Genomic DNA, 21,634 nt, shown 5'->3' on the forward strand with positions numbered 1-21,634 from the left:
GTCCTAATTAGCTTGGACTACCGGGATCATTGCAATGCACATGTTTTAACCAAGTGTCGCAATGGGGTACATCTATGCCGCGTGTACAAAGGTCTAAGGAGAAAGCTCGCATTGGATTTATCGCTATTGATTATTCTCAACTTAGACATCCATACCGGGACAACATAGACAACAGATAATGGACTCCTCTTTTATGCATAAGCATGTAACGACAATTAATTATCTCATTTGAGATTGAGGATATTGTCCAAAACTGAAACTTCCACCATGGATCATGGCTTTAGTTAGCGGTCCAATGTTCTTCTCTAACAATATGCATGCTCTAACCATAAGGTGGTAGATCGCTCTTACTTCAGACAAGACGAACATGCATAGCAACTCACATGATATTCAACAAAGAGTAGTTGATGGCGTCCCCAGTGAACATGGTTATCGCACAACAAGCAACTTAATAAGAGATAAAGTGCATAAGTACATATTCAATACCACAATAGTTTTTAAGCTATTTGTCCCATGAGCTATATATTGCAAAGGTAGAGGATAGAAATTTAAAGGTAGCACCTCAAGCAATTTACTTTGGAATGGCGGAGAAATACCATGTAGTAGGTAGGTATGGTGGACACAAATGGCATAGTGGTTGGCTCAAGTATTTTGGATGCATGAGAAGTATTCCCTCTCGATACAAGGCTTAGGCTAGCAAGGTTGTTTGAAGCAAATACAAGCATAAACTAGTACATCAAAACTTACATAAAAGACATATTACAAGCATTATAAGACTATACATCGTCTTCCTTGTTGTTCAAACACCTCACTAGAAAATATCTAGACTCTAGAGAAACCACTCATGCAAACCAAATTTTAACAAGCTCTATGTATTTCTTCACTAATAGGTGCAAAGTATATGATGCAAGAGCTTAAACAAGAGCACAACAATTGCCAAATATCAAGTTATTCAAGACATCATACCAATTACTACATGTAGCATTTTCCGTTTCCAACCATATAACAATTAACGAAGCAGTTTCAACCTTTGCCATGAAAATTAAAAGCTAAAAACACATGTGTTCATACGAACCAGCGGAGCGTGTCTCTCTCCCAAGCAATCATTTATTCAAACAAAAACAAATATAAAAAAAAACAGACGCTCCAAGTAAAGTACATAAGATGTGGCCGAATAAAAATATAGTTTCAAGAGAAGGAACCTGATAATTTGTCGATGAAGAAGGGGATGCCTTGGGCATCCCCAAGCTTAGACGCTTGAGTCTTCTTGATATATGCAGGGGTGAACCTCCGGGGCATCCCCAAGCTTAGAGCTTTCACTCTTCTTGATCATAGTATATCATCCTCCTCTCTTGACCCTTGAAAACTTCCTCCACACCAAACTCGAAGCAAACTCATTAGAGGGTTAGTGCATAATCAAAAATTGATATGTTCAGAGGTGACACAATCATTCTTAACACTTCTGGACATTTCCCAAAGCTTCTGAAAGTTAATGGAACAAAGAAATCCATCCAACATAGCAAAAGAGGCAATGCGAAATAAAAGGCAGAATCTGTCAAAACAGAACAGTCCGTAAAGACGAATTTTATCGAGGCACCAGACTTGCTCAAATGAAAATGCTCAAATTGAATGAAAGTTGCGTACATATCTGAGGATCACTCACGTAAATTGGCATAATTTTCTGAGTTATCTACAGAGAATTTTTCCCAGATTCGTGACAGCAAAGAAATCTGTTTCTGCGCAGTAATCCAAATCTAGTATCAACCTTGCTATCAAAGACTTTACTTGGCACAACAAAACACAAAACTAAGATAAGGAGAGGTTGCTACAGTAGTAAACAACTTCCAAGACACAAATATAAAACAAAGTACTGTAGCAAAATAACACATGGGTTATCTCCCAAGAAGTTCTTTCTTTATAGCCATTAAGATGGGCTCAGCAGTTTTAATGATCCACTCGCAGGAAATAGTATTTGAAGCAAAAGGAGAGCTTCAAGAGGCAAATTCAAAACAAATTTAAGTCTAACATGCTTCCTATGAAGAGGAATCTTGTACACAAATGAATTCATGAAGAACAAAGTGACAAGTATAAGAGGATAAAACACGAGTAACTTCAAGATTCTCAACATAAAGAGGGGAAACTTAATATTATTAAGATGCATATAACCATATTTCCCTCTCTCATAACAACTTTCAGTAGCATCATTGATGAAATCCACAATATATCCATCACTTAAAACATTCTTATCATGGTTCATATGCATAGAAGTATCATTAAATTTGGCATAAGAAGAGTTATTCTCATTAATAGTAATTGGAGCAAGATTATTATCAAGAATTTGAACATGGTAAACAAGTTGCATATTAAGGGAATTGTTTTTGGTAATCCAATCATGGCTATGACAAGTTTCATAAGGATAGTTATAACCTATATCATAGCATTCTTTATAATAATCATCAAAGATCGGAGGCACAGTGTCATCATAAGAAATAGAATAGTTATCTTTCACAGTCGGTTTATCTATGACTATACCATCATTGTTATTAGAAGGAGATGTATCAAGAACATAATGATCAGTAGCAAAAGGATTTTCAAACACCTCTTCCCCAAGCTTAGAGCTTTCTATATCATTATGGGAGGAAGCGTGGATAGCACTGACACTATGGCAATTATTATCATCATCATTTTTAGAATTAGTTTCCCAGAGATTTGCAATATCAAAAGTAGGGTGCTCATTCAAATCATGATCACTAATGTATGTAAAGGGCATAGGAAGATCATCATATTCAGATTCATTATCACAATAATCATTAGGAGCAACATACTTACGGTTACCTAGCGTTATCTCATTCACGCGGGGATACGCTGTTACCTCTTTCTTTTTATTCTCCTTCTTTTTCTTCTTCTTCGTTCCCTTTTTCTTCTTCTTCTCTTCCTTCTCCTCGTTCCCTTCTTTAGGAGGAAGAGGCTTGAAGGGTGGCTCGTCCGCATAACCTGATTTACTTTCAGAAACAATAGAAGAAACTTGGGAGGATCCCTCCTTTTCATTAATTAGTTGAAAACACACAGCGGTCCTATCATATTTTGGCAAGGTGTCATCTTATAAAATATTTTGTATGTAAGTATTTGTATGGCTATTATCAATGCAATAAGAAAAACACCCATGCAGGACATCATCAACATCAAGATCACTCATATGTAACAAAGAGATTTTTCTCGACAGTTCTTCACACCCCAAGAATAGAGTAAGTTCATCATGCTGATTAGGAGTAATTTCATCATCACAATACAAATTTGCAGCACTCTTTGGGTTCAAATTATCATTGGAGGAGCATTGAAAATTAAAATGACCCACTTCATGGCAAACTTCACAAATAAAAGGATAGAGGGCACAAACTTTTTTACCAAGATCATCTAGAGCCCTAAACCACTTTCTAGTTTTTTCATTAGCATGATGGATACAATATTCATCTTTGATTTGATTAATTCCACAAGGTCTATGTATTCCACAAAAATTAACATGCTTATAGGAAATAGCATTCTTAGGAGTTTGAGCATGCTTATTGCAATAATTAACAACAATTTCATTCTTCATGCAAGCCTCTTTAAAAGGTTCATGATACTTATCAAAATTCTTTTTAGGCAATTCAAAATGAGAAGCAAAGGCTTTATAAAGATTTGCAGCAACTTGAGAGTCAAGACCATAAGTAGCACTCATATTTCGAAATTTATCGGTATCCATAAAAGCTTCAATGCATTCATAATCATAATTTATACCTGACTCTTTACCTTTGTCGTTCACCCATCCTTCAGCGTTGTCCTCAATCCGATCAAGAAGATCCCACCTAGCTTCAACCTCCTTGCTTGTGAAAGATCCCTCCGAACACGCGTCCAGATAGTCCTTGTGTTGTCATGAAAGCCTCGCATAAAAATTATTAACAATAACATTACGGGGGAGCTCATGAATGGGACATTTGAGCATTAGTGATTTCAATCTCCCCCACGCTTGAGAAATACTCTCTCCATCACGAGGATAAAAGTTATAAATATAATTCCTATCAATATGCACTTCATGCGGAGGATAAAATTTAGAATAAAAGAGAGATGCAATTTCCTCCCAACCAAGAGAATGTGTATTCTCCAACAATTTATACCAATGCGCCGCTTTACCAGACAGCGAGAAAGATAATAGCTTCTTCTTCACTTCATCCATAGAGATACCTGCACACTTGAATAACCCGCATAATTCATGCAAAAACTGTAAATGATCTTTAGGATGGACAGTTCCATCCCCTTCATAGCGGTTATCCATAACACGTTCAATAATTTTCACAGGTATTTTATACGGAATACTTTCAGTAGGTGCATTTAAAATATCACAAGCATCATTAGAGTTATTGCATATGGGAGATAAAGTATTATCAGAGCAAATTTTCTCCCCTAAAGATGGGAAGCTAAAAAGATCACAAAAACTAGCTTCCCCAAGCTTAGACTTCTCCATAGCATTAGCAGTAATTGCATTCATACTAATAACATCGCTATTAGCATGCAAATAAGGTTCCATAGGTTTTTTAATTTTTGCATCAAACAATTCTAAATCAGGAAAAAGATTAAAAAGCTCACCAATTTTTTTGTTGTTTTCCATTATGCCTAACTAGTGAAAATAAAAATAAGAAACAAAAAGATGCAATTGCAGAATCTAAAGGAGATAGCTTCGAGCACAAACACAATGGCGCCAGAAAAGTACTGTTACCTGGAACCGAAGTATGAGTGCCTTTTACCTTTCCTCCCCGGTAACGGCGCCAGAAAATAGCTTGATGTCTACGCCCCCTCCTTTTCCTGTAGACAGTGTTGGGCCTCCAAGAGCAGAGGTTTGTAGAACAGCAGCAAGTTTTCCCTTAAGTGGATCACCCAAGGTTTATCGAACTCAGGGAGGAAGAGGTCAAAGATATCCCTCTCAAGCAACCCTGCAACCACAAAGCAAGAAGTCTCTTGTGTCCCCAACACACCTAATAGGTGCACTAGTTCGGCGAAGAGATTGTGAAATACAGGTGGTATGAATAAGTAGCAACGGCACCAGAAAAGTGCTTTGCCCAGGACAGTAAACAAGCAGTAGTAACGCAGCAGTAGTAACACAGTAAAACAGTAAACAAGCAGCGATAGCAGTATTTAGGAACAAGGCCTAGGGATCAGACTTTCACTAGTGGACACTCTCAACTTTGATCACATAACAGAATAGATAAATGCATACTCTACACTCTTGTTGGATGATGAACACCATTGCGTAGGATTACACGAACCCTCAATGCCGGAGTTAACAAGCTCCACAATTCAATGTTCATATTTAAATAACCTTAGAGTGCATGAAAGATCAATACGACTAAACCAAGTACTAACATAGCATGCACACTGTCACCTTCACACTATGTAGGAGGAATAGATCACATCAATACCATCATAGCAATAGTTAACTTCATAATCTACAAGAGATCATAATCATAGCCTACGCCAAGTACTAACACGGATGCACACACTGTCACCATTACACCGTGCAGGAGGAATAAAACTACTTTAATAACATCACTAGAGTAGCACATAGATAAATTGTCATGCAAAACACTTTGCAATCATAAAGAGATATAAATAAGCACTTCACTATGCCATTCATAACAGTGAATAAGTATTCTGTGAAATATAGCCTAAGAGACCCACACGGTGCACACACTGTCACCTTTACACACGTGGGACAAGGAGTCTCCGGAGATCACATAAGTAAAATTCACTTGACTAGCATAATGACATCTAGATTACAAGCATCATCATATGAATCTCAATCATGTAAGCCAGCTCATGAGATTATTGTATTGAAGTACATAAGAGAGAGATGAACCACATAGCTACCGGTACAGCCCCGAGCCTCGATGGAGAACTACTCCCTCCTCATGGGAGACAGCAGCGGTGATGGAGATGGCGGTGGTGTCGATGGAGGAGCCTTCCGGGGGCACTTCCCCGTCCCGGCGGCGTGCCGGAACAGAGACTCCTGTCCCCCAGATCTTGGCTTCACGATGGCGGCGGCTCTGGAAGGTTTCTCGTACCGTGGCTTTTTCGTCTCGAGGTTTTAGGTCCAGGGGCTTTATATAGGCGAAGAGGCGGCGTCAGGAGGTCGAAGGGGCGACGACACTATAGGGCGGCGTGGCCAGGGCCTGGGCCGCGCCGGCCTATGGTCTGGGGGCCCAGTGCCCCCTCTCTGGTGGTTCTCGTGTGTTCTGGATGCTTCCGGGCAAAATAGGAACCTGGGTGTTGATTTCGTCCGATTCCGAGAATATTTCGTTACTAGGATTTCTGAAACCAAAAACAGCAGAAAACAAAGAATCGGCACTTCGGCATCTTGTTAATAGGTTAGTTCCAGAAAATGCACGAATATGACATAAAGTGTGCATAAAACATGTAGATATCATCAATAATGTGGCATGGAACATAAGAAATTATCGATACGTCGGAGACGTATCATGGACGCGTAGGACGCGGGTTGCATTAACCACCCCTCGCCTTTATAGACGCCTCCTCGCACTCTCTCTGTCTCTCTCACTAGCTCATGCAACGCCTCCTCTCACGTCCCATCATCATCTTCTCCAAAGAGAAAAACCCTCTCCCTCTCTGCCGGCGAGATGTGCAAGGAGAATGCGAATCCCATCGTCCATGACACCGTCGGCTCCAAGCGCGGCGCCTCCCTCTTCGATGCCGTCCCCTCAACGGCCGTCGCCGCCGCCGGTGGCGGTCGGATCCCGCCGGGATGGGACCCCTATGAGGAGGTGCCGTACATCCCGCCTCCGAACCCCTACGACACCTGCATGGACGACCCATGGAACGAGGTAACTATGGTTTGCTCCCTTTTTTTTGTTCCCCATTCCTCTTTGAACCCTATTTTTGCTGGTTCCCTAGTAACTATTAGTGCCGATCTGTAGATGGATGAGTATTGGGTTGATATTTGCGCCGATTTTATTCCATTTTGCTTTGACCCCTTCTTGATTTCGTCGAAGATTTGGAGTTCGGCCGTTCGGTTAATTTATGCAAGTAATAATGAGATCTCAATCAGTTAATTTATGCAAGTAATCATGGGATCTCAATCAGTTATTTTATGCACGAATCAAAAGATATCAACCGTTTAATTTTGCAAATAATCTGGAATCTGTTCAAATTCAGATCTGGAATCTGTTTCTTTGCCTATGATGAATCGTTGGGCACAAATTTTTACAGAGTGGGTTCAGCGAACCATTGCTGTGTACAAATCTGTTGTGCATGAGCTTTGGTTCGCTAACACCATCCCTGTAGACATATAATCGTCTCCACTCTAACTAAGGCTGGCTCTATTTTTCCTTACTTTGTTATCATGCACGTTAGACATCATTGCAACTCCTGCACTCAAGTTCCAGTTTGATATGGATCAGGTGTCTGGCAGCGACGTCGGCAGCGACGACGAGGACCATGACACCAAGACTCGCCAGGTGCTGCGGAGGCTGCAGGTCGGCCAGTACGTCTCCTACCTCGACGTCGCCAAGGGTGTCTACAGGTGCCCCTTCTGCACTAGGAGACTCGGCGGCACTGACTTCAACTGCCTCCTCACGCATGCCGAGAACATCGGCAACACCAACCCCAAGGTCGGCGCGTCGGTGAACCCCCACTCCTTCCGCGCCAAGCACATGGCGCTCGGCATGCACCTCCGCAGCGTCCAGCAGGTGGAGATCTCCGCCGGGCGCATGCCTCTACTCAAGCCCAAGGCTCCCAAGGGGAGCAACAAGTGGAGGCAGAGGCAGATGGGGTAGGCAGAGTCCTGGACGTGTGCTGCTGCTGCAAAGCAGCTTCTATTTTGTTGTTAGCTAGGGATCCCTTGTTGTTATGTTGTTAGTATGATGGTGTTGTGAAGAACCTCGAACCTGTTACTATGTTGGCTGCTGTGTATGCAGCTTATTATCTAGGGAGGGATCCCTATTATCTATCCCTATTCTACTATATTTTGTTAGCCCTACTTTGTTTTCTCGATTTAATATGACTGTGAATTTGTCGTTCATTACCCTGGAGATTTGCTTCTAGATTTAACTACATACATATGGACCAGAGGGAGTACTAGATTTGCTGCCATATTGGGCAAACAACGAGGGCCAAAAGGCACAAATAATTGAAGAAAGACAGAAATGCAAGCTTCTCTAGATTTGATACTAATTTGGTTGAAAAAGACAAAGAGACATAGGGGGAAAAGGTGCTCTTTTTTTTGAGAGAGAGGGGAAAAGGTGCTCTTAAAAATGCCAATTCGCGCCGAGAGAGACAGAACCCAGCTCCTGCTCATGTACAACCAAACGCGGTCTCGTCCTGTCCCACGCGGTCCCTTTCTACTAGCCCCACACGTCAGCACGGAACGGTCAACTAAACTGGAATCCTCCCGTCTGAGCTCCTTCTGCGGGTTGCAAATAAGGGCTTGGCGAAAACTGAGGAAAAACATAAGGCAATCTTATTGACAAATATAGCTGCTTAATTAATAAAAGGATTAGCTACAACATGCTCAGTTTGCCCATTTATTAAGGTATAAGACTGGCAGGAGAGAAAGTAATCGCTAGTTTCCTCATTTTGCCCCTGCATGCTCGCACGATTAAAGCACCTTCCGCACGCGCTGGACTCCTCGTTTCCTTAAACCTCCTCGTTTCTCGGGATAGACCAACAGTTTTTCAGGATCTTGGGTTAATGTGGCCAGGTTTCGACTTTCGACTAGTGGAAACGGGAAAGCAGGTGCAAATTAGGGAGATAACTGAACCACAACCACCCGCGCCTTAAGCATCGAGTAATATCGGGAAAAAATGTGCCGTAAGTAGTGAGACGGAGGGAGTAGTTCACAATTCCAATACGGAGTATAATTTTACCTGCCATATTTTCTTAATTTTTGTGCAGTCTACAATATATACTAAGATTTTCACATTGAGATTTTGCACGTAGCAGGATATTTTTCATTAGTTTCGAAACTTAAAACTATGATTACGATTTGACAAGGGCTCCCATCAGTATGGGGTGAACAAGCCCTCCCATCAGTATATCAGAGGAATTTGACAAGGGCTACAGGACGACTAGATACATCACCAAAAAAGGTGATGCATGTCTCCTTCACCAAAACAGCTGAAACAAGTACATGAACGCAAGTACACCACCATAATAATACTACTACATCAACACAAGTACGAGTAATATAATAAAGTAAGAGTACTACTCCCTCTAATCTAATTTAAACCAAAATAAAACTTAAACTTCATCCTAAATTTGAACTAGTGCCTCGTCCTCGTTCTTCGCTCATTTTCTGATCCAAGACGGCGCAGAGTGCCAGAGTGCATGGCACGGAACTCTTCATCGGCGGTCAAAACATTTGAATTTAGGCCGCATGTCACACGTTGACATGCAAAACGTGCATGTCACCTGGTGGTGGTAGGCAACTACCCTTATTTACGGCGGCGTAGGCGACTGGACGCCGCGTGGCCAGCCGCTGCCTCGTGGCCGCCTCGGTTTCCACGTGGGAGACCATTAAACGCCGACAACCAACCTTCCCGCATCACGGTTAGCGACTATGACTATAAGGGCAAAATGCTAAACTCTCTCGTTCCATTCACTTTCTTCCTCTCTCCACCTAAAAAACATTTGTTCGTCGCTCTCTCCTCCAGCAATGTCTTCAAAATTCAGGTCATCGGCGGTCAAGTACGCGGAGAAAAAACGCCGGCTCGAAATTTCGAGAGACGCTTCCAGAAACCAAGTGGGCTCGCCGTCGCCGCCGCCGCCGCCGAAACGCGTCCGTGCTGTGCTCACCGGGTTAGTTTCCTTCGCCATGTACTTTTGTTTCTTCTTCCCGGGCTCAAGCTCTTTAAGAGTCTCTATGGTTATACATCTTAAAGGGTTGGAAGTTCCAACGACGCCCGTACTGCACCAACTTCCACGACCAAGGAATCATCGTCGTCCGATGATTTCAACCCGGCCCTACCCCGGTGAAATGAGGTAGCACCAAGCACTGTGTAGTTATCTTCTTCTTCTTCTTCTTCTTCTTCCTTTGCGCTTACTTGCTACCGATGATTTCGCCCTGAAGGAAGCGGCGCCGACTATCGACACCACTGTCGCCATCTTGATGGAAAAAAACGAGGAGCTCAGCTTAGAGTGTGATCTCCTCCGAGACGATTTGGCTGCCAAGAAGAAGAATTCGAAAACTCTTGTGGAGCTCATTTGCAGCCTTCGCAATGAGCGCGACATGTTGAAGAACGAGCTGATTAAGCAGAAAGAGAGGAACATTGCATCAGCGGAGGAAGCCAGCAGCATACTCAAGACTGTGTGCCTCGGGAGAGACAAATCTGATATAGAGTACAAAATCCTTCTTCAGGATAAAGTAGAGCTCCAAAAGTTGATCCTTGAATATGCTGACATCGCCATCCTTGCCCTTCTCGATAAGCAGAAGGCACAAGATAAGTTGATGCACCTGATGTTGGAGAGCTGCAGTGAAAGAGAAGAGACATTGAAAGAAATGAGCAGTTTGGTGGGATACATGAGTGACGTCGGGCGATCTTCGCAGAATCCGCCCCGGCTGAGCTCAAATTCCAGCGGAACCAGCTTTCAGCAATGCATGTTATGCGCACCTACAACTTCTACTCATTGATTAGAGGTCGCACGACATGGCATTTTCCCTCGAAATAGTAGTACTGCACTAATAGTTGTACTACTTAGTATGTACCTTTTTGTAAAATAATTTCTTACATGTATTAGAAACTACCCCTCTCCTTTCTGGATGCACCCGGGACATTGTCATCCGGCCCTCTTCTGGACAAACCCCCTCGGGAAGGACAGTATATTTTGCACATTTCGCTACTAGTACTTCTAATTCCACCGCTTATTTTTCTAATCCGTTAAATCGTTAATTAGATGACCAACTGATGGAAGCTGCGATAGATTAGACCAACAAGTGGTGAATTGTGCAAAAGATATGTCCGTTTTTTATGCAAAAGAGTGATATGGGGATCTGGTGGAATCTTGAATTTCCTCTTCAGTGGTAGGCATGCTTCACTTATAGCTGGAGTACATTGCGGACCTGGTGCATTTCGTCAGTATCGATCAGCTAGTTTTGCTTATCCGGGAAGAAAAGGTAGTACTAGCCTTTTCAGTGAGATGTCTTTTCAGTGCTACGGAGTTGTGCATTCCTTTGCTTGCTTTGTCTGTCGGTGACTTTGCCAAGCTGACTTTGCCATGACTTTGGGTGACTGATATGTGGACCATTCTCTCTAAAAAAAAAAGATATGTGGACCACAGTTGTAGGTGACTCAAAGTCACTGACTTGGGGGACTCCTGAATGCTTCGTATCTTTCTGACGGTTTCTGAATTATGTACTCCGTACAACTTTTGTAATATTGGTCAAACTAGTTTTGACCAGGGTTTGTGTAGGGTGGTTTTTTTTGGTTGGTCCAAATGGTGTTGTGTGGTCCAAATGTGATGTATCATCACACCACCATGTGCCCCCCCCACCCCCACCCCACCCCTAGGTTTTGGTAATGCCATTCTGATACATGCTTCTTAGAAGGAGTACATTTTTTCCGTTAGGGCATGACAATTTTGAAAAATTCAAACAAAAATGGGAAGACAGAATGGTATCATCATTTTCCATGTGATGATGCACCCCTGTGCCGATTTTTGGATCATTTTAAGAATATAAGGTGCCAAATTACTTGAGGAAGCTAGTTGGAGTAGACGGGCATGATCGGATTGGCATAGGGGATTTATTTTTTGAAGGATGTTATTTTTCATAGACAATATCTGACACAAAAAAATGTTAAGGTCTCATATTATTATGAATGATTTTGAATTACTTATGACGTTTGGAAGTATTGGTGTACATGAGCCCCACATGAAGTTAAATGGTCCAAAAAAAAAGTTTCGTACACGTTTCCCAGAAAGTGGAAAGTCGAGTACATGCACGACTTCACGCGTCCACTACTGGATACAGAGAGTCAGAGGCTATAAAATAATCGGCCTCATCATCTCTCGCGAGCTCGTCCTCTCCACTCCGCCAACTTGCCTCCCCCACACTGTGAAAAAACCCCATCCACTCACCGCACCTCTGATACATCGACTTCCCCGTTTCCAACCGCAGCAGCATGAAGACAGGTATTGCATACGAGGCGGAGCAATCGGCGGCCGCCCGCGCAGAGGATGCCTCTACGGTAGTGGCCGTCGCGGTGGGTGAGGCTTCACCGGGCACCCAGGCCGCTCGTCTCCTCTGCTTGTCTGATTCTCCGACCTCGGTCGAAATGGACGTCCTGGCCGTCACGACGGATGAAGCTTCACCGGGCACCCATGCCGCTCATCTCCTCTGCTTGTCTGATTCTTCGACCTCGGTCGAAACGGGCGTCCTGGCCGTCGAGCAGAAGGTGGATACCAACGTTGTTGATCCCACCGAAGATGTGCACGGCGTTGCAGGTCACCACGGCGAGGTCTTCCTAGGCCTGGTGCTGGACGCGAACCTCGACCCCTTCGACGATTTCGGCCCAAACGTTCAGTTCCAGGAGGATGTTGAGGGTGATGACGAGGAGGTACTACTCTTTTATCGAAACTGTCCCAATCCTCTTTAGGTCATATTGCTGTTCACATGGTTTGCACGAGCCTGGTTCTTGATTGATTTGATATCCTACCTTGTTCTTGTAGATGTAATTGATTCTACGATTCGTAAGATCAGATTCTAGTTTAATTTCGACTAATCTGCCATGTAGTCATATAATCAATTTATGTGTTCATACTTAGTGGACATGCAATTGTTGTGGCTTATGTTCATGGTTGTTCATAGGGTTTCTCATGATTTATTACGATTTCTTCTGCCATTTACTTGTTCTACACATTTAATTTTAGGGTTTCTAAGGTTTGATTATGTTAGTGGAGTATTTATTCGATCTGTCATAAAAAACCTGATTATGTAGTACTTAATAATTCATAGGAGTATTCTGATGACATGGACAACAACAAGGTGCGCAGGGACCGGAAAAGCCGCTATGGTCTCAAGCGGCCGAAGGGGGGTGCAAATCGTGTCTGCATGCGCGGGGAGCGATTGCGCCCATTATGTGGCAAAATTCTCCAGAAGGACATCCGCAGCCTGATCCAACATGCGATGGGTGTAGGCCTAAGTACATCGGGGGAAGCACCGCCCTGCAACCAAGGCCAAGCATGCATCATATGGCCTCTTCCTCCAGAATTACGTCTTGCCTAGCTTATTCCACGTCAACACCCCTGCTGCTGGCCCTCATGCCCCTGGTCATGTTTAAAGTTCATATGTGTAATCTTAATCCCTTTGGAAGTTCAGCATTAAACTCTACTAGTACAACCGTGGTGGTCTTGTGATGTAGTACTCTTTTGATGCATTTGTGATGTAGTAGTACTTTTTTTGAAATGATATAGTACTATCTAAGAAAAGTACTCCCTCCGATTCACATTCATTTCACACCAAGAAATATGGATCAGAGCGAGGGAGTAAATTAAACATGGCATCTCGTGCATGAAGCTTGACATATCGATCAGGTTGGCTAGAATAGCAATACAATGCTGCTCATTAGGCAAATGCATGCCATGTACAATAGTATACATCAAGTAAAGAAGTCTATACTGACATAAAAAACTACTTTGGGGATGAGAGTCAATTGGGGCATCTACAGTATAGAAAATCTTGCTCGTAGATGATTTTGGCTAAGAGGGTTTTACTCACATTACACGTGCCACTTTCCTTGTTTGCAAAACAAGTTCCAATAAAGGGAGATGAAAGAAGAGGGTATTGTGGGCGAGATTGAACTCCTTTTTTATGTGTTAAGCTGAGGACTCGTTTAGATGAGGATTTCGACTTATGCCTAACAGCTCAACACACCCACAAATAATTCTCCCTGCGTGCACCACCATTCATTAAAAATAACGATATTAGCTCGCAAGATTAAGAACGAAGTGAATTTAAGTAACTTGGTAAGATTTTCAAGCAATATTTTCATAGAAAGAGCACACATGTTCGGCTCGAAATAATCATAAGAGAAGAACAATAAATCTAAGGCACCCACTTCATCGGCAGAAGGGGCGCGAAACCACATGGATTCATACCTTGAGTCGACGCTGGCTCGTAGAAGGGCGGCCGCAATGGGTGTGCAAATAAAATCATTGTTGTTGGTGCTAATAAAATCACACAACTTAGTATTCTCAGGAGTAGCCATTTACTAAAAATAATGCAAGCAACAGAAATAAAAGCTATACTAATTTTTTTGGATGCGCCTCGAGGATGCCGGGGACGTCTCCACCTCGGTCTCACATGTGACTGCTTATCAGCGGGTGGTGCGCCGCGCCATGTAGAAGATCTATCAAGAGAGGAGAGCCCGATGACGCTACCGACGCCTCAACCTTGATAGCACCGACCTGTTGCTCCGCACCGAGATGCGCCACGTGCAAGATTTAGCGGATGCACCAATTTTAGAGATATGTCATGATCATTGTAACAAATTTCAACGTGATGATGATTTGATCTTGTACTCGGCCTTGAACATAAGAACTAGTACAATCTCACAATTTTTTTTATCATTATCCTTTGCGAGATTTAGCGGATGCGCCAAATTCAGAGAAATATCATGATCATGGTAACACAATTTTCAATGTAATGATGATTTGATGTTGCACTCGACCTTGAACATAAGTACTAGTACGGTCTCACAAATTTGTATCATTATACTTTGCAAGTTTTAGCGGATGCGCCCATTTTCAGAGGTAGATCATGATCATGGTAAGTTGGTAACAAATTTTCAACGTGATGATGATTTGATGTTGTACTCGGCCTAGAAGAGAAGTACTAGTACGGTCTCACAATTCTTTTTATCATTACACTTTGCAAGATCTAGCGGATACACTAATTTCAGAGATAGATCATGATCATGGTACTGACCGATATTCAAGGTGATGATGATTTGATTTTGCACTCGGCCTTGAACAGAGGTACTAGTACGGTCTCACAATTTTTTATCATTATACTTGGACCTTAGCCAAATTCAAAATCTCATAGCGGCAAAACTTCCCGCCCACAAAATACCAAAAATTCACACGCTTCCAAATTCCCATTCTACCCCTGTGGAGATGACAGCAAAGTCGGTTGGTGGGGGGGGGTCTGCCCGTCATTTTTTGGATCACCACCTCCCTAGCCCGGAAACCCTCCCCAAAAAATTCATTTCCCTCAGATCACCCACCGGAATTTCCCAAGTCCCTCTCTCCCACCTCCACGACCACCGCACCGGAACATCCCCGCCGGACGGACTTCCCTGGCCTACCCGAGGCCTCGCGATCCTCGTCATCCGGCTGCCTTCCGGAGCTGCTTCATCGACGCTGTCATCAACCGGACCGGATCATCCCCGCCGAACCTCGAAACCATATGCTCATCCAGCAGTCTACCGCAGTCGATTCAGCTGCGGTATCATCCACCCCACCGGAGCTGCTTCGCCGGATCCGTCGTCCACCGCATTGGATCTTGCTCACCGACACCGCTGTGCATGAACCGGATCTGCTTCACCGGCGCCGTGCATGATCTAAACTCTTCTACTGTCGCTTTTCTATTGCTTGCCTGCAAGTTCATGTTTAATCTTGGGGGAACCTGTTTGTGCTAACGACGCGCCGTTACGTTTTTGCAGATGAGATGAGTAACCATGAAGTGTAATGGCCGTCTCTCCAACCCCAAGTAGCACATGTTGCGTACTTCATCACCGGATCTATCAACCCCAGGAAGATCTGCTGTGACTCCCACAGAGTGCTTCTCCTAATGTAAGTCCCTTGTTTTAGCGCCATGTTACGGGTTCGAGATGCTTGTTTGTCTGAAGCTCTTTTAGTTCATTCCTAGCTATGACCGTAACACCTTGCTATTTTCTAGTTCATTGCTAACTTTAAGCGATTGAACATTTTGGTTTGCATTCCCTGCTCTGTAGATGTAGCCATCATAACTTCTATCTTGCTCAGTCGTTGTTACAAAAATTATAGGTATTATAGTAACATCCTGCTATTATTTAGTTCATGGCCAATTTTAAGTAATTGCACATGTTGGTTCGCAATCCCTGCTCTATAGCTTTTGGCATCGTAACTTCTATATTTGGTTTACATTACCTGCTCTGTAGATCTAGCCATCATAACTTTATCTTGCTCAGTCGTTGTTAAAAAAATTATGGCCTGCTACTATGTTGTTTGCGCCAATTTTTTACTCCATGAACATGTTGGCTTGCATTCCCTGTACTACAGGTGATGCCATTGTTTTGTATCTAGTTCATTGTAAGCTAACAAAGTAAGGACTTAGTTTGGCATGCTATCACTCTGCTATCTAACTTTGTAGTACAAATAAACTTGTCATACTACTAGATAATAATTTTGTGTGCCATCTTGTTCTTCAAAAGCTGCATTATTGACTTGTTTCTCTGACTTGGCATGACGCTCACATATGGAATGCTGAACATATTGGTTTGCATTCCCTCTTATACAAGTTCACAGGTGATCCCACTATATTCTGTATCTGGTCCATCCTAAGCTCCAGCATTAACTATCCTCTATGTGTTACTCATTACAAGTTTATATCCCGAAACATCTTGATTTGCATCCCCTTCACTATAAGTTCAGGAGTATTATTTAGTTCACGGCCAAAATGAAGTAATTGCACTTGGCACATGTTGGTTCACATTCCCTCCTCTTTAGCTTTTGCCATCGTAACTTCTATTTTTGGTTTACATTCCCTGCTCTGTAGATGTAGCCATCATAACTTCATCTTGCTCAGTCGTTGTTACAAAATTTATAGCCTGCTACTATGTTGTTCATGCCAATTTTGTACTCCCTGAACATGTTGGTTTGCATGGGACTCAATTAGTAAGTCTATTTGTTTCATTCTATGCTCTGTTATATTGGCTATTGGTATGCGGCATGCACTCTTTGTTTGCTTATTGTGCGCATTACAATGATCTTGTTATAATGACGAAATGATGAGTTCAAAATATCTTTGGCAAATAATATTGTAGTGTCTTTGCCTTTCCATTGTTGCTGTCTTAACTTGTAATGTCTTTGTTTCAGATATAGGTGCTGCATGGACAACTTAAAAGATTGCCGGATCGCTTCATTGTATTGCTAGGTTTAATTACCATTCAATTTCTACGGGTTACGTAATATTTTTTCAAAGCCGTGCGGCTGATGTAATATTTAGTTAGTTTTTATAGTTCTTTCGCGCATTTTCTTTGTTGCTTGTGGTAAGTGAGGCTATCCGAGAAATCATTGCTTTGCGTAAATATTCTCAGTATCTAAAACACGAATTCCCATCCCTTAAACGGCCCAATTAACTGAAATCACATATGTGCCGGCCCGCAAAATCCTAAAGCGCCTATTATGCCGGCATATAAACAGCAACTAAACGGGCTGGCCCACTTACTTATTGGGCCAGCCCACTTGATTTACGGTGGACCCCACACCCTAATTGGGCCGGCCCACTTGCTTTAAGGTGGACCCCACCCACTACTGGGCCGGCCCACTATCTTGTTGGGCCGGCCCACTTGCTACATGGTGGACCCCACATACTAAATGGGCCGGCCCTTTAAGAGGAAAGTGGGACCCACCTGTGTTTTTGGCCCGGCCCACTATCTTGTTGGGCCGGCCCACTTGCTATAAGGTGGACCCTACATACTAAATGGGCCGGCCCTTTAACAGGAAAGTGGGACCCACCTGTGCTTTTGGCCCGGCCCACTATCTTGTTGGGCCGGCCCACTTGCTACATGGTGGACCCCACATACTAAATGGGCCGGCCCGATAACAGGAAAGTGGGTCCCACCTGAGATTTTGGCCCGGCCCACTAGCGTGTTGGGCCGGCCCACTTGCTATATGGTGGACCCCACATACTAAATGGGTCGGCCCTTTAACTGGAAAGTGGGACCCACCTGTGTTTTTGGCCCGGCCCACTATCTTGTTGGGCCGGCCCACTTGCTATATGGTGGACCCCACATACTAAATGGGCTGGACCATTAACAGGAAAGTGGGACCCACCTGTGCTTTTGGCCCGGCCCACTAGCTTGGTGGGCCGGCCCATTTGATCTAATGTGGACCCCACGTACTAAATGGGCCGGCCCGATATCAGGAAAGTGGGACCCACATGCTAATTGGACCGGCCCAATAAATTCTTGGGCCGGCCCACTTGCTTTAAGGTGGACCCCACATGGTAAATGGGCCGACCCGATAACATGAAAGTGGGTCCCACATGTTTTGTGGGCCGGCCCTTTTGCCTGTTGACCGGTCAAACGAGTGCATTCGGCCCGGCCCACATGCTTAGTGGGCCGGCCCATTAATCTTTTGACTAGTCAACCTTAGAGGTTAGGCCCGGCCCACGTAACTAATGGACCAGCCCAGCTATATAGTTGACCGGTCAAACTAAGTCAGCTGGCCCGGCCCGCAAACTTAATGGGCTGGCCCGCTTAAGACGTGGCAGGCCTCGTGTGGGCCTACCATCTACCACGGGGTTTCAGCGGTTAACGCCGTTAGCTTGCCCGATTAACGGCGTCTGCCACGTGTCAGTTTGCATGACGTCAGCAGTCAACGGGCTCCCGGAAACACTTCTGCAATGGTCCGATTTTCCGTGGCGGAAGGGCACCCAAGCGCGACGGACCGAAAAAAACGTGGTAGGACTTTGCTTGATGCAGTTTCGACAACAGAACCCATATCGTCGGGTTAGGCCCATAGGCGACGAAAAACACCCCTTAGCGGACGATTTTGAGACGTTGCCTATCAGAACTTTTCTTGTAGTGTCTAGGACCCACCACATTCGTAAAATGGTAATGACAATTTTACGTATCGTAGTGCACAAAACACACACACACACACACACACATATATATATATATGTATATATATGCACACTTATTTCAATATTTAAACTATATTTTCTTCACTCAAATTTTCCGACCTGGTAATTTGAACATGTAGTTGAATTTTGAGTAAAACCGCTCATACGTCAAACATGAATCCAAATACGGTACAATTCGAGAAAATCTACACATCACATTTTGGCCAATATATATGGTATAATGCTTGTGAAAATGTAGACTATGAAACAATCAACGTCGGCTTTTATGTCATGGATATCTTGGGCATCGACCAAAGTCTGGTAGGATGGTGAGGCGTGAGTTACGAACATCCTTCTTCTCCTCTCACCCCCATTTGAGAGAGAGAGTGTGTGTGTGGGTGGGGTGGGGTGGGGGGTGGGGGTAGAAAGCCATGTTAATAAATTAACTCATACATGAAAGCAAGAAATCAAACTTGATTTATATAAATCACCCTTAGGATTGTAGTTTGTTATTTTTATAGCATCTATATCTCATATGACGACACAAGCTAGTCCACATTTTTATTTTCATTGAAGTTCTTTTTGTTGGAGTCAAATTACTTCAACTTTTAGGACCCACAATCCGTATAAGGGTAATGGAAATTTCTATGATCTTAGTGCAAGGCTTCACACAGAGACACTCAAAGTATTTCAATATTTAAAATTCATTTTCTTCCCTCAAAATTGCCGACCATCCATTCGTAATATGTAGTTCAATTTTGAGTAACATACACATATGTCAAACATAAATCTATTTTTTTGATAATTCGAGAAAATCTTCATATCCCATTTTTGGCCATCATATAAGGTGTACTGCGTGTTAAAACATAGACAGTGAAACATTCAGCGTCACCTTTTTTAGCCAAACTGGTGGGATGGTGAGGCCCGAATTAATAAAGCCACCACCATCGTTCTCCTCCACTCTCCCCTCCCCTCCCCTCCCATCAATATGCTCTTCAAAGCAGATTAAAGAGGATGGAGTGCGTCCACGACGGGTGCGGGAGCGTGGTCGCCTACAACGGGCTCCACGACCACGAGCTCGTGTGCCCGCACGGCCCATGCGACTGCACAGAGGCCGGCTGCGACTTCGCCGCCTCGCCAGCAGCGCTCATCGCCCACCTCAGAGAAATCCATTCGATTTGTGTGGACATGATCCCCTACGGCACCACGATGGCGTTCATCATCCAGGTGCTGGGACCGCCAGAGCCAAGACGTCTGGTCATCTTCTACGGGAACGATGGTACCGTGTCCGTCTTGCACACATATACGCAAGTCCATCCGAAGAATGGATGCGTGCTGGCCAGCCTATCCGTTGAGTGCGTTAGGTCGGCGGCGTGCGTGTGGCCGGAGTACAAGGTGAGTATGTCGTCGCACGGCAAGCCATCACCTAATCGCTCTGAGATCGGTTTCATGGGCCCCAACCATACGGCCACTATTCGGGCGAACAGCACGACGACGCCGGGCGCCGCCAAAGCATCGGAACTACAGTGGTCGTCGAGATGGTTTCAACCATGCATGGAGCCAACTATCTGGGTTCGCATCGACAGGTGATACATGCGCCTATCTTAATCTTCGTGTTTATCTAATTGAAATTGCGGACTATGCAGTACGATATTAATTAATTTTTGTTGTCAAAAGGTTCTCGTCGGACGGAAGTTCCTATTCGGACTAGAATGGCGGGTTTAGGTTGCCAACTATGGGCTTTTTTCATTCAGAGGATTTCACCAGGGCGGCCCTAACGACGATATATGATCTTATTTGGCGGAGAGGGACTTGCTTGCGTTTCCTATCTTCCGTTAGGGCCCTTTATGTAAACACTAAGCGCTTGATTGTATTCTGTGTTTATGTTCACATACTCTATGAGTCTATGGTGTAAAATATGGAATCCCATGTCCGATTAAATGCACCTCTGGACCCTGCCAGGCATTTCCCTTGTTATCTTTTTTCTTTTTACACATATTGTAACCATTGTTCAACGCGCAGTCCATCGGCTTGGGTGCTAGATGCTTATTCGGGAAGGTACCCTATCTTGCCTAATTGCTCAGAAGCCCCGCAAGGGCATGATGGTCTTTTCTGGGTGTATGTAAGATTTAGCATTGACCAGCCTTCCACCCTTCTTCTCTTTCTGTTCTCCTGGTAGCTAGTAACTAGCCTTCACCAGCCCTCCACCCTAACTACTAGTAAAGTACCTCGCAAGCCATGGCTCCATTGAGCCGGGAGGCCCGGCGGCAGGATATCCTAGGGAAGACGATGAGGACTAGGACCGCCGAGAAAAACTTCACATCTAGCCAGCTAGCGCATCGTTGTATGGCCACTTATGATCGCCTGAGCATTCTCGTAGATCAGTCTATCCACTATTCGATGGAGAGCGAGCCAGTGGGCGAGGGTTCGTCCGGGTAGGTTTCTAGCGGCGTGTCCTCCAGTTCATTCTTATTTTCTAACTGTTTTTTTTTCCATTTATTTACATCTCACAGGGCCGGCGGTTCAAACGTCTCCCCGGTAACCACCACGACGGTGGCGCCCCAAGTCCGGTCGTCGGAAGCTGAGTTCGGCCCCGTTTCGCGGCCAAGCCAGGTAGGATGTATACTCCCAGCTTGTTTTTTTTATACTCCCTCCAATCCATATATGAATTAGTAGTACTCCTATTTTTTGCGTGCAATTACTCATATATGAATTGGTTGGATTCTTTTTTTCCATACAATGATCGTGCCAGCAAATGGAGGT

General features: G+C 44.0%; 1 protein-coding gene across 1 annotated transcript; it reads left to right on the plus strand.

Moving 5' to 3' along the window:
• Positions 1–19,885: 19,885 nt before the first annotated feature.
• LOC127332823 (uncharacterized) lies at positions 19,886–20,461 on the plus strand. Its single transcript, XM_051359166.1, has one exon. It carries the CDS (start codon positions 19,886–19,888, stop codon positions 20,459–20,461), a length of 576 nt encoding a protein of 191 aa, XP_051215126.1.
• Positions 20,462–21,634: the final 1,173 nt, after the last annotated feature.

The sequence above is a fragment of the Lolium perenne genome, chromosome 1 (genome assembly GCF_019359855.2).
Source record: "Lolium perenne isolate Kyuss_39 chromosome 1, Kyuss_2.0, whole genome shotgun sequence".
Classification (NCBI taxonomy): Eukaryota; Viridiplantae; Streptophyta; class Magnoliopsida; order Poales; family Poaceae; genus Lolium; species Lolium perenne.

Bases quoted from the DNA above. Each gene is read 5' to 3' on its own strand.
- LOC127332823 (XM_051359166.1), top strand. From the start codon at position 19,886: ATGGAGTGCGTCCACGACGGGTGCGGGAGCGTGGTCGCCTACAACGGG.